Genomic DNA, 14,513 nt, shown 5'->3' on the forward strand with positions numbered 1-14,513 from the left:
ACACCCCTGATACCACTTTTCTAGCTTCAATCTACTGCTCTCAGAGGCCCTCTGTCAGCATGTACCTTGCCCTCAGGATATTTGCTCTGCCCTCTGGATGTTTGCCCCCTGAGCCTTGTAGCTCAGTTTACCCACACACTTTGACATACATGCAGCCAGTGCCTGCTCTCTGCCAGGTCTGTAGCTGCCAAGGAGTTAACTTGTCTGAAATTCAGCCAAAGCTGACTCATGCTTCTTCTCTGAGGTTTCCTGGAGCCAAATGAAAGACGTGAAATGGTCTGTGAAACCTCACACGTCAGATCAGATAATGTACACCAAAGGGCTTTAACTGTTAGCATGACACAAATATGAAGTATTAATAATAATAATATGCAGGAGCAGCACTGCATATGTCTTCTGGGACATGGCTGGTTGCCGACCAGGAGTACCAGATGAGGGACAGAGATGGATCAGGGACATACAAGCAAAACGTTTACAAATCAGAATATTTGAGAACTGAGAGGTCTGGGTTAAATAGGCAAATGAGAAAAGGGCAGTGCTAAAAAAATTAAAAAAACAGAACTCAGACTTTGTGACGCAACCAGAGGCCCAGAAATAAGGAAGAGCATAAAGGATTTCCATCAGCAAGTCCTTTTGGTTCTACCCTCAAAATAATCCAGAATCTGGCCACTTGTTACCACCTCCATAGCCATTACCTGTCTGGACTATTGTAGTAGCTCCTATCTGGTCTCCCTGCTTCCACCTTTGATTCCTTACAATCCACTTTCAACATAACAGCCCTAGTGATCCTGCCAAAAGTAAGGTACTTCACATCATGTCACTCCTGTGCTCAAAATGCTTTAATGTCTTCTTGTCCTTCTCAGGATAAAAGCTGAAGTCCCTTACCATGGTTTATAAGGCTCTCTGTGGCCTAGACCCCCATTACCCCTCCAGTCTCATCCTCTATCACTTACTCATCTGCTCCAGCCACCCTCGACTTGTTGTTTCTTGAATGCTCCAAGGTCACTCCTGCCTCATGGTCTTTGCCCCAACTATTTCCTCTACCTGCAGCCTCTTTCTGGCTGTTCATTCTCTCACTTCATTCAGGGCTAAGCTCCAGTCTTACCCTCAGTTTCAGAGGTCAGCTTCCCCTGACTTCTCTGTCTTAAGTAGCACTTCTCAGCCCCATCATACACTATCCTTTTCCCCACCTGAATTTTGTATAGCACCTAAATAGGTCATATATAATAGATATTACATTATTGTAATAATGGCGCTTCCAAAATGTAAGCTCCCCGAACATAGGAGTTTTGCTTGTCTTGTTCTCCACTTACATTGTTGGATGAATGGTTGAATAAACAAATAGGATAGCAGATTTAGTCTCCAATGATAAATCAAGATATCGAGGGTCAAAGAATTGTCTTAATCCTGAGCTTTACTATGGTCCTGTTGAGGCAGGGACCTATTCCTCAAGGTGACTGGTCTTGGATTTACAGGTGGTGATTTTTCCTCCAAGGAGGGAAAGGACAAGAAAAGTCCACCTGCCAGGCTCATGCCCATTCTGGAGCAGAGCTATTCTAGGCATTGCATGGGCAAGTCAAGGGCCCCAGTGGGGAGACTTCAGAGAAGTAGAAATTCTTATTGAATTCTGTCTCCAGGAGACCTATTTTCTGGAATTTGAGTTTTTTGGGTCTTTGGGAGCAATTTCTCTTCATCATTTCTCCTCTCTCTCTCTCGGGACATCTTTGGCCAGCTCAACTGCTTTCAGGTGTATGATAAAGTAAAACAGCACGGTGGAGAAGAGCACGGGCACTTGGTGCTAACCATTGCTCTGTATTTCCTTCCTAATTGTGAGGTCATTGGCAAGTTACTCTCAGAGCCTCACTACCTCGTCTGTAAATGGAGAACAGTGATAGTACCTTTGACAAACACAGACATTGTAAGGATGCAATGTGATCATGCATTTTAAGCACAACATTTGGCATGATGTTATGCTTGGCACATGTTCAGCTCTTATCATTCTTAGGGTGAGAGTGCCAGAAGAAATAGTTCCTTTTGTTCAGGACAGCTCCCCACAGTTCTGTCTACAGAGCTTCTCAAACTTTAATGTGTATACGTATCACTTGAGACAGTCTTGTTAAAATGCAGTCTTATTCAGAAGATTGGGAAGGGGCCTGAGATTCTGCATTCTAACTAGTTCCTGGGTTGTGATGGTGTCTCAGACCAAGCTCTGAGTAGTCAAGAGAAAATATAGGAGAAAGGCCTGGGGTATAAAATACTGGTGTTTCTGTGACATTTCATAATCTCTGATTCCAACCTTAAAGGAATCCTGAAATTACTACGTCTTAGCTCAAAAAGAAGGAAATGGCAACCCACTTCAGTGTTCTTGCCTGGAGAATCCCAGGGACGGGGGAGCCTGGTGGGCTGCTGTCTATGGGGTCGCACAGAGTCGGACATGACTGAAGTGACTTGGCAGCAGCAGCAACTCAAAAGAGCTGTTTTGTTTCTAGCCTCTTTACTTACGGTGTCCTTGAATCTGATTCCAGCCTATACTCATCCCTCCCTACCATTTCAATCCCACAAAAAATGCCTCATGCAAAGACACTCACCCTTTTAAGGAAGTTTCACTCAAAACTAAAAGAGGAGAGAGAGATTTTCTCTTTTACTTAAATCTGCTCCTGGGCTTCCTTGGCCCTCAGACATATGGCCAGGCACTTGTTTTCATGGCTGTTTAATGGTTTGTAAAGCAATTGCTGGAGGAAACATTGCTACAGCAAGCCAGGCAAGAGAGACTGAGGGATTCATGGGCCAGTGTTATCTTTGCTGAGCACCAGGGCTCTTCCAGCTTCTTTCCTTTCTCTGCCCGACAGAGACAGATGGCTTCCACATGGTTTGACCTACTGTTTGGCCAGACCTGACCAGATAGTCATCCATCAGTTGCCTGTTAGGCCCCCTAGAGGGCACCCTGTGGCTTGAGGGAGGCAGAAGTTAGAGGTTTCATTTAGAGCTCACCACATCTCATGGCTATTGCAGTAGAGTTTCAAGCATGGAGAGTTCTTACTCCAGATGTAAGTAACTATCCCGATGCCCATATGTTCTGAGGTGGGATCAGCAGGTTTACATGGTAATGTTCAAGTAATTAATCATAAGCTGATGCTTTAACAGTTTCAGGACCCAAAGTGGGTTTGGTAATGCAAAGATGTAAGCAGTACATATGGTATTATTAATTGGGAAAAAGGAGGTGATGGTCAGCTTTTTCCATTGCCTTGGCACAATCTCTATTTTCTTACTAATTCTGAATGTTACTCATGAAATCTCTGAAAGCTGCCTGGGAAGATATCCAAATACATCTCCTCGTGGCTCTCTTAAGAGTATTGTGAAAAAAACAAAAACAATACTTTGAATGATCTGTAGGGCAAGAGAAAAGGGTAGTATAAGTAAAGGGGTTGTGCAGACTAGGAATTAGGGGACCTGGATCTAGTCCCAATTTGCCTCTCTTTTTTTGTGTGACTTTGAACATACTACTTAATTGATTTTACAAATTTTTAAGCACTTACTAGGCGGATTCAAGAAGTGTCTGGGTCTTATTATTTTTTTCTAACTATAAAATTAGATTGTTTATGAACGTGGCTTCTAAAATTTTTTAAATAAAGTGTGTTTATATTTTTTTCCTTCTTAAAGTATAATTTGGTCACTAAAACTTGCCTATTACTTGTAAATAAATTATACTTTACTTGCAAAAAAAAATGCTTTACCAAAGTAAAAAGTTGTGAGGACGTTTGAATAATTAGAGCTGTCATGTAATGTAACTTGATCAAATCTATTAAAATTAAAGGTACATTAAAATAATTTTTAAAACTAAGTAATATTTAAAATACCAAATGCATTAAAATTAAAAATGCACTGCAACCCTCAGCATTATTTATAGAGGGGGATCCAAAAGCACTGAACTTTTTGTTCAGTGATACTGAACTAGGAACAACCTTTGTGTCTCAGGAAAAAGAATGAGCTTGATAAAAGTAGAAGGTTGAACATAAATTCCCCCTTAGCTCCATCACTCATAGACATTTGATGCTTTGAATACTAGCTTCACTGGGGCGGGAAAGGACTAGGGGATAAATATATATATAATATATATTTAATATATATATTATATATAAAAATAAAATATATATTTCCTCTATATAGCTTTAAGAATATTTTCCCCCAATTACTGTATATATATATATATATATATATATATATACACTCAAAATTACTTAAAAAAAAAAAACTTCTCTATACACAGGAGAAATAAGATCAGAAAAAGACCCTAAAGAAAAGTTTCTCCCCACCCACCATGCATATCTAGTACAAAATAGCATTCAGTAACCTTTGGGTGTGCTTCTTTGGTTTGCATAATATTTTTATCAGCTGAGGTTTATATATTTTGTATTTCACATTCTGATTTAGCATTCAGTTTGCATTTGACCTGAATGATTTTGCCCAGTACCCTGGCTCTTGACTGATTGTTTGCCTGGCCTCCCTCCTTGGACTTTTGGATTCGGAGAGACAAGATCTGCAGGGCTTGTCTAGAGGACTGAGCCCCTTTCAGGAAAGTGGCCCCTTTGTGGTAGTTGGCCTTACCTTCTGTGATGACCTGTCGGTTCACAACTTCCATTTTCACTATGATAGTTTAAAAGCTGCAGTCCCATTGAGCAGAATGGAATTGAAAACCTTGTGCCCAGGACTATTCCTTGCAGAGATGAGACAGTTCAGTAAATCCCCTCTGCCATTCTGGAGGTGATGATGAGAAATGTGCCCCTGGACAACAAAGTGACAGGCTCCCTTGGCTGGGCTGGGGAAGAGGCTTTGGCCACCTTTCGAAATATGCTCATTGATAGGAGATGGATCTATCCCCTTGTATGAACATGGGACATTCCCACTTCTGGGCGCTCTGGATGTGGCTCACACACATCAAGGTAGTGGAGACACCTTAAGAAGGCTATCCCAAAGACAAGAACCTCTATTTTTCCAGCTTAAGGTTGAAAGGGCATGGCTCACAGAATCAGTCACTAGCCAACTCTAATTTCTCCAATCTTTCTGAATCAAAGAAAGGCTTATGAATAATTCAGGGCCACAGACCCTTGAATCCTAGGGGAAGGGCTTCTGCTAACACTGAAAGTGTGGTTTTCAGGGCAGTGGCCTGACAGACAGCGAGGGAAGTTTACCCCCGCAGGCTCTTGTGCAAGGGGCTCTTTCTCAGGAATAGTAGGGGACTTTGTGGCAAACTCTCTATGAAGTACAGTGGGACTCTGGCTTCTTATTGGAATATTTGTCTCTAGTCGGAATCATTGATAGATTTTTCTTCTGTCTTACTTTTTACTAATACTTTGATTTGGGTTGCACTTAATTTGGAGAGGAGAGTTAACCCCAAACTGCTGCACTTGGATGTGGGAAAAGATACGATATTCTTTGAGTTATCAGTTATATGCCAGGCACAGACTGACTGGATGCTTTATGTTATCTCATATAGCCCACAGCAGGGAGTTTATGATTCAGGGTGGGGACCTATGACCACAGGAATATAAAATTTACTCCTGATTTTAGGAGTGAAATGAATGGGATTCAAATAATATGTGAATTCAGAAACAATCTGTTCTTAAAATCAGCCCCTGACACAGACCCCAGGGTTACCAAAATGATAGCTTGCATCAAATGACTATTTCTAAAAGAACCAGGATTTCTTTCAGAGTATACCACATAAGAGACTACATTTAAAGAGAAAATTTAGCTGGGTTTTTATGTGGAAAGTTATCATTATCTTGCAAGCAACTTTGCATGTTTTGTAGCCAGTCAGAGGAGCCAGGGGCCAGGTTCAAAGTGAGAGCCTTTGGCAGGGCTGAAAACTTTCATCAAGATTCTGCCACATAGAAATTTCAGCAGAATGACTCTGTTTCATCGATTTAAGTTAATCACAGGAGGAGACAAGACCTCAGGAGAAGAGTCCAGTCGTCCATCCTCTGATCTTCAGTTACTGACTACAGGAATGAAATGAGAAAACAGAATTTTATAGGCAACAAAAGTGGGGGCAAGGTGTAAATATAGAGAGAGGATTTCAAGTTAGCATGATTTTGCTGAATTTAGTTATTTTTTTCTGTTTGTGACCAAAACGATCAGAGGAATGGCTCTGAGGGGAGACGGCAGGGGGTGACTGGTGCAGCAGACCAGGCTGCTGGTGGGTTGCATTCTGCAGGGTAGATCGTGCTTAAACCTTGGACAGTGCGATATTTTGATAATGATAATAATAATAGCAGCACTTGGGGGCTGGGGTAAATTAATAAGGCAGTGTTGAGATAAGGGTTTAATAGGATACTCACTAAGCCAGAATTATTAGTCCTATTGTTAAATTTCTGGTCAGAGAAGATGGTTAGTCTTGGTAGCTCAGCTTGGGTGAAGAGGCTGGTCTTTGGTCACCCAGCTCCAGGCGTGGATCTCACGCGACGGAGCAGAGAGCAGAGCTGGGCTGAGGGGCTGAGGCATGCAGACAGCCTAGGCTGAGCTGTACTGCTCTTCTTGGTCTCACTCCAGGCAGGCATCCTCTTGCTAGCCTTTTAGCAAACAGAGCAGTTTGTTGAAAGCATAAACCAGGTATTACTCTTCTGTTTAAAACCGCCCCATTGCGCATGGATACTTGACAGCTTTGAGTTACTCTTGTTGCTTCAATGTATGCCTCACCGCCTCCATAGAAAAGAGTCTAGATTTAGCAGGTATTCCCCCAGGCACTGAGATGAGACAGAAGAAGACTGTGACCTCCTAGGTTCTCTCTACTTTCAATCTGGACACTCTCCTTGAATCAGGGAATACCTCGAGGCCTGGTTATATAGCACCAACACTGCTTACTCAGAAATGGAATGTCAGATCTTCAGTTGATAGTACAGATGAGGAAGCTGGGGCACAGAGGAGGCACATGACATCTTAAGTGAGTGCCAGGGCTAGACCAGAACTCACATCTAACTCCTGGCTCCTGGTCTAACAACTTTGATGTCTTTGACTGCTGGTCAACTCTACAGCTGAAAGGGCATTGAAGGCTGACAGGGAAGAACAGCAGAGTCATGCAGAGAGAGTGGAGGAGGCAGCTGGTAGGAAATGGAAAGGCCATAAAGATTCAAAATACCCATTCTTGCCAGCCATATTCCCAAGACAAATGTGAGTCCCAGATGTTCTTTAACAGAGGCATAAACAGTAACACAGAAAAACTACACACAGGGGTTGACCAAAGGCCATGACATTTGTGCCTAACGACTGCTGCTGCTGCTGCTGCTGCTAAGTCGCTTCAGTCGTGTCCGACTCTGTGCGACCCAACAGACAGCAGCCCACCAGGCTCCCCGTCCCTGGGATTCTCCAGGCAAGAACACTGGAGTGGGTTGCCATTTCCTTCTCCAATGCATGAAAGTGAAAAGTGAAAGTGAAGTCACTCAGTCATGTCCGACTCTAGCGACCCGATGGACTGCAGCCTACCAGGCTCCTCTGTCCATGGGATTTTCCAGGCAAGAGTACTGGAGTGGGGTGCCATTGCCTTCTCTGGCCTAACAATTAAGCACCCTATATATTTGGATTCTTAACCTTACTTTGTCCTTTTAAGTGATGGGAGACCTCCTCCATTCATCTCTGGTTATTTGGTTTGTGACTCCAGTTTAGAATCCATCTGCCTACATGTCTCGGGTTCTAGGCTCCAGGGAGATGAAGATGATGAGCTTGGGCCACATGATTTGCCTGCAGTGTTTTGCTATTCTGCACAGGGGCTATGGAGAAGAACAATGAGCAAATTCATGAGTCAACATTATATTTATCCTTCTATTGTGAGGAATACTGCCTCTACTTGTGTGAAGCATAATCATTTGTTAGCTTAAGTAAGACATTTCCCTGCCCACTGATAAGGAAACAAAAAGGCATTTACTGTGCTAGTCTCTAGAATGTGAAATGTAAGCTATGGTCTTTTCTGTTTGTCTTTAGCTTTCATTTATGATCACAGGCTTAAGGGTTGAAGGGGGCCTTGGAGGACCGCCAGCTTCACTACCCCCTTCTGTGCAGGAAGCCCCTTTCTAACATCCTGGCTGGTGGTTCAGATTCTTTCTCTCTGCATCCCCACTGTGAGTTGCTGCTACCTCTGTCGCAACACTTACTTCATTTTGCTTTAAATTACAGTTATTTGAGGACTTTTCTTAAGTCTCAGCTGTGAGCCCCTGAGGACAGAAATCCTGTCTCATTCCTCTTTGATGTCCCACAGCCCCCAGCACAGAGCCTGGCCCACTCTCCATAAACATTTGAATGAGTGACAAAGTGTTAACAGCCTCCAGTGGTAGTCACAATTCGACATCTCTAATAGTTAGAAAGTTCTTCCTGAAAGTGAGCAGGAACATGTCTCCCTGTCCCTGTGGGGAGAGAACATAAAACAGGCATTGATGACAAAGGGCCAGGCATTCATGCTGTACATACAAGAGAGCCTGGGGACTGGCCATGCTCTGCTCTTTATTGCTGTTCTTGCTTCCCATCTGGCCAGAGGATGTGGAGGTCTTTCCCAGGACAGGAAAACCCAGCAAAACTAGATAGGTCTGGATAAATGTATGAGGGTGGGGAGGGTTTGCAGGACTTGAACCTAGTTTGGAAGGAGAGCTTTATTAGACTCTGTCAATGTCCCACTCATACCCCTCAGTCTGCCCCAAGGGACATCTGGTTCCCATATACAATTACAGCTTCCCACGTTTCTCTGCCCATGGTCACTCTCTGGCCTGGGGAGTGTACTAGGCTTGTGTATAGGCCAGGCTGGAAATGCCAGGGAGTAACTCCAGGAGGAACTTCAACCATGAGTGATGGTACTTGGTGCATTAATACTCCAGATCCCTCATCTCCCCTTGCGAGGTTTGGAAGTATGTTCTATACAGTCTCTTAAAGTTTTCAGGAAGGAGGACCCCCCAGGTGCTCACAGCAGTAACCCATTAATGAGCACATACTGTCTTCATTTGCCTCCCTTCCCTCTGACTTGCCCACTCCCTCATTGTGCTTCCTGGAATCATACCTGTATAAACAATCTGCCCCAAATCCTTGTTTCACCCAAAGTCTGCTTTGGGTGAAACCCTAGCAGGAAATTTGGGGGAAATCCAGATGTTAGTCCCTTAGAAGACAGAACTATTAAACTGAGTGTATGCCCATCTTCCCCATTTCTTTCCATCTAATTCAGAGTTGGTCTTTCTTGTCAGTTCTATAAATAGAGTTTAATTTTAAGAAGAATCTATGTCCTAACTCAGAAAACAGGACCGATAATGATTCCTAAATCTTTGTAGGATAGTTATTTCAAATAATAATAGTTAATAATATTCTAGTTCTATTAAGGAAACATGCTACATCAGAAAGGTCTCAGGCCAGTCTAAAGGAAGAAATCACGCATAGACATCAGGATGGATTTGTGCTTAAGTGCTTCACTTAACCCTTTAAACCTTCACAGAGACCTTTTAAATGAAGAACCACTTTATAAACCTGTCTCAGATTTGGGACAGAATGCTTGAGGTCAGGGACAATGAAGATGAGTAGGGACCATGAAGGAAGAGGGAAAAGAAAATAAAGAACCTTCATTAAACTTACCAACTATTAATGAACTACCACTGAGCTAACAGAGCCAAGAGAAAATGCCGTTGCTAAAGAATATTTATTATCATATGAGAAGATTTGTAACAAAGAACAAAGGTGTGCAAGCAACCTGCCACCCTAGTCCTTCTTCAGACAGACATTGTGTGAGTCAGAAAAGCTCCTTGCAGGTGCCACAATATTGCTTGATTGTTTTGACACCTCAGACAATTAATAGGAGATAGCAGTTAAAAATAACCATGCTCACTACTGTCTTTGTTTCTGTGGGTTTTCTATTGTCTTGTTTCTTCCTGGAGAGTTTTTTGCCGGCCTAGTAAGGAATGACACACATGGTCATGAATTTTTAATTGGCAATCAAAGACGAGAATGGATGTAAACAAAACACAGGGTGAGCGGAGTCAGCAGGGCCAGGAGAACCTCACAGGTGCCTTTTTGAGGTCAGGTGGGGAAATGTTCCTAAATCACATAGGGATAAGAAAGGGCTCCACGGGTCTTATTTTTAGTGTGGATATTGTGGCTTCATATGCTGTCTTTCCTGGAGGAGGGCATGACAACCTACTCCGGTATTCTTGCCGGGAGAATCCCCATGGACAGAGGAGCTTGGCAGGGTACAGTCCGTGGGGTTGCAAAGAGTCAGACACGACTGAGCAACTAAGCGCAGCACATGCTATCTTTATTTATTCACCTGCTTCCTGGGTGGGGGTAGGAACGGGGGACAGTAAAGTCTTCACTTGGTGGTAGGAAGGTGTGTGGCTACCCTGTGACCTGTGTACTTTGCTGTCTGCGCATTGCTGCCCTACTGTAGTAATGCCATGGGTACAGCCCTCTCCTGAGTCGAGAGGGGTGCCTTTTCCTCCTCTTGCTTTTGCCTTGGTCTGAGCCATTGCTCCTAGCGAGAAACTCTTGGAAGTCCCATGTTGTCCCCATGCATGACCTCATAAGGTGATTGTGAGGATTATTAAGGTCGTCCATGTAAAGTGACTGTATTCATGGGTATTAATGTGCCATGTGCCGCTTTGAGTCCCTTCAGTCATGTCCGACACTTTGCAAGCCTATGGACTGAAGCCTGCCAGGCTCCTCTGTCCATGGGATTCTCCAGGCAAGAATACTGGAGTAGGTAGCCGTTCCCTTCTCAGAGGCTCTTCCCAACCCAGGGATCAAAGCTGGGTCTCCTGCATTACAGGCAGATTCTTTAGTGTCTGAACCACAGAAACTGTGTTGGTCCCCAGAATGGAAAAGCTCAGTTTCTGTACCTGCCATCTGCTGAAATTTTAATATGTAAACAAAGGCCTCCTTTGGGCCTAAAATGGATATGCTAATATGGCTGATAGAGCCTCTCTCAAACTTTTCAGTTTGGGTGGCCTCCTTCACTATGTACTTCCCCACCCCAGAGTGCTCTGTGGGTGCCCTTTCAGCCTGCCCCACTAAGCACCACTCTCCCTTGCTTCCCAGAATGCCTATGTCAACATCAACCGCATCATGTCTGTGGCTTCCCGCCTCTCAGAGGCTGGCCACTATGCTTCACAGCAAATCAAGCAGATCTCCACGCAGCTAGACCAGGAGTGGAAGAGTTTCGCAGCTGCCCTGGATGAACGCAGCACCATCCTCGCCATGTCTGCTGTGTTCCATCAGAAGGCTGAGCAGGTGAGGCCAAGGGGAACTGCTGCAGCTGCTGGTGGTGGGGAGGGGCAGAGACAGGGCAGGTTGGGAGGGACATACCCTGAGGTGTAGAGAGCCCCTCCTCTCTTTTTGAAACACTGAAGACCTTGTTGGGTAGTTGTGACAAAACCCATGTTCTACCACGGTCGTGGCCCCTGTGTACACAGAGAGACATTGATAACTCTTAGTGGCTTTGCTTACATTCAAACAGGAAGGAACCCAGACCCTGTTTACATTCTGCTTACTAGTTTATTGGTGTGTGTGTGTTGACTGCTTAGTTTGCATTCCATGAACATAGACCAAGGAGTGAAACTAAACTGATCATTGAGTTTTATCAGGGAAAAACTAATTTTACATGAAGCATTTGCTGTGGCTAATAATAATACAGTGGACAGAAATAATGATTATTTGTTGCCATTTTCTTACTGGCATTGGCCAGTGACATTATTAACCCATTTTATGGAGAGGAGCAGGGAAGCTCAGAGAGATTAAGTGACCTGCCTAAGATCCAGTGTAGGAGCTGACTCTAACCAGCTTAGGAAGAGCCAACAGCTAAATTTTCACAAGTTTAAAAAATGAACTGGTTGTTAAACATAGCCATTACTTCAAACTGTATAAGTTTAAATATATCATATTAAAAACAAAGGTAATTAGTACTCAAAATTCATCATTTTCAATTATTTCAATAGGTCTTATTATTTTCTATGTTCTTGAGATTATTTCTAATATTTATGTCTATGGTGGAAAAAGTATACAATTGTGTGCTGCTGATCACCTCCTCCCAGCTCCACAGTTGGTGATGTCACACTGGTAGCCTGAAATAGACCAAGATAGATGTTTTACACCATGGAAATCATCAAGTGTTACAAACCAGTGCTTAATTTGTTGTTTTATTGATTGTATAGAATCTTTAAAAAAAAAAATGAAAGAAAAAATATTTTAAAATTTAGATTTAGTATAAAAATGTGCCCTGTGTAGAGCTGTTACACTGTGAATAGAACACAAAATTAAGGAAATATTCTTCTGATATTCAAAAATATAATTTCATTCAGGCAAAAAAGCCACTTAAAATCACTGATGAATGAGTAACATTCTGACATAAGTCTCCAGGTGTTTTTCACTTTTGTCTTATACCTTAACGAAAGTTAAAATACCAACCAGCTTTTGTGTTGTAACTATATAAGTTTTTCATTTACAAATAGAAGCATCTGTGAGAATTAATTTGTTACATGGAATTTATCATAAGCATTCTATATGCTTCTAAATTTACAGTTTCTTTGTAAATTATGCATGTGCTACACATCTTTTATAGCAGTAAAATTTATAACATACCATGTGTGTACACACACACATATATATGCTGGTTATTAAAAGTTTATTCATACACCATTGTGAAAATCAGTCCATAGGTATCTGGGATCAAGTGTGTCTAACATTAAAGCCATGGTCTTATCCTCTAAATTTCTTTCTTTGTATGACATTTGGTTAGCTCATAGGTAATGTAGAGTCAGACACAAGGTCATTCCTTAAATCTCTTCCTCTGTTACCCACCTAACATGGAAGTCAGCATGGAATAATTGAAAGAGTCTGGGTTTTGATGCCAGACATATGTAGGTTCTGATCATTAACTCTTAGGCAAGTCACCTCAACATTCTGAGCTTGTTTGCTCATCTCTAATGTGGGGATGATCATAAATCTCACAGCACTGTTATAAGAATTAGAAATGGAACATTAGGTGCTTAGTGTGTTTATTAAATGGTAAACATTACTACTGTGGGTATATGTTCAACATACTAGCCTGGTATATTTGTATTTCCTCTACCCTGTGTCTGATTCTATCTGAGCCTTTCCCAGAAACTGAAATTCTGTGTTATAAGTTAAGAGCAGCCCTACACATTGAGAGGAATCTAACGTTTTATTATTATTTTTTATGATAATGGTGGTAGTAGCAAATACTCACAACTAATCTCCTATTCTCTCTTCAACCCTATTACTTCAAATGTTGTTCAAGATTTCTCCAGATTGGCAATGGAGATTCAATGCCTCCCTCTCTGCCTCTCTTTCTGTCCTTGAGATGACCATTGTGTGGGGTCTGATATAGGATTCTGGTTAGAGTATTACCAAGAAATCCCAAAGGCCTTGAAGCAGTCCCACCCCCATGATTGACATATAACCGTCAAGTTACTTTCAGGTTCCTTGGTAAAATGGTTGTTGATGGAGCAAAGCAGCTTCTGAGGTATTAGAAAACACGTGCAGATTGATACTGGGTCATACCCAGCACTCTTCCAGAATTGTTAGGAGGTGGCTTAATGCAATATAAACATACAGAATGAAAAATCAACTGCCACAGCCAACTGGCTAAGGACTGAAAGCTGACATAATACCAAGAGGAGGACTCAAGCAGTTGTAGAAGCACATACCAGAATTGAGAGTAACTGGAGGAATCAACTTTTATTTGCTGTTTCCTGACTTGGATTACTTCGAATGAGAAGAAATTTTATTTGTATCCATTTTTTTTTAATGCAATTTCTCAAGATTGCCAGTCCTTCAGGGAAACTCATAAACCATGCTTATTTTTAGCTGGAAAACATACACACACACGCACACACCAAACAATGGATTCAAGGCTATTTTTTCAATGCATTTATTTAGGCAGCTCTTTATTGTCCTCAGATGGGCTGTTCTAGGCAATGAGATAAAAAGGTATTTAGGCAATTAATTTAAATGGAGCTGTGCAGTCAGGCAAGAAGAATCATAGACAGAACCATTCCAGACTACTGGGTGAAGAATTATCTGCATTTTAGAGGTGTATTTTCCACCCAATAAATCTGAGTGATTTCAGTTAGCTTACTCTTTGTGCATGGAGACCCATAGTCTTCCACAGTTGTTAATTTTAATTTTTAAATAATTTGATTTCTATCAAGATCTATATCTATATATCACATCCCAGGAGTCACTCTAGACACAGTGCAGTCTGTCCTTAATCTCCCCTCCCCCTGCCAGCCCCTTGGGGTTCTGACCCAACAGCAGGAATCTTATTGAGTGTTAATCTCCATCCCCTGTAGGAATGGTCTCTCCAAGTTCCCTGGGGTGCTGGATGGGCCTTTATGAGGCGTTCTTTGCTCCTCTTCACAGCTAGATATCCACATTGCAAAGCACGTATGTGTAAATATCCCATTTTGTTATATGTTGCCTCTCATGTGTGAGCATGCACAGGATAAGCATCTCTCATGTACACATATAATTTAGTG

The 14,513-nt window shown here is 42.3% G+C and overlaps 1 protein-coding gene across 20 annotated transcripts in view; it reads left to right on the forward strand.

Moving 5' to 3' along the window:
* Window positions 1–14,513, forward strand: part of KALRN (kalirin RhoGEF kinase) — a 689,867-nt gene that overhangs the window by 286,998 nt on the left and 388,356 nt on the right. For all 20 annotated transcript variants that reach the window (XM_061408919.1, XM_061409480.1, XM_061409007.1 and 17 more), the window contains exon 7: window positions 11,056–11,247. In XM_061408919.1, the coding sequence (XP_061264903.1) occupies window positions 11,056–11,247 (192 nt within the window). The remainder of the gene's footprint in view (window positions 1–11,055; window positions 11,248–14,513) is intronic.

This window comes from Bos javanicus, chromosome 1, assembly GCF_032452875.1.
Source record: "Bos javanicus breed banteng chromosome 1, ARS-OSU_banteng_1.0, whole genome shotgun sequence".
Taxonomy (NCBI): Eukaryota; Metazoa; Chordata; class Mammalia; order Artiodactyla; family Bovidae; genus Bos; species Bos javanicus.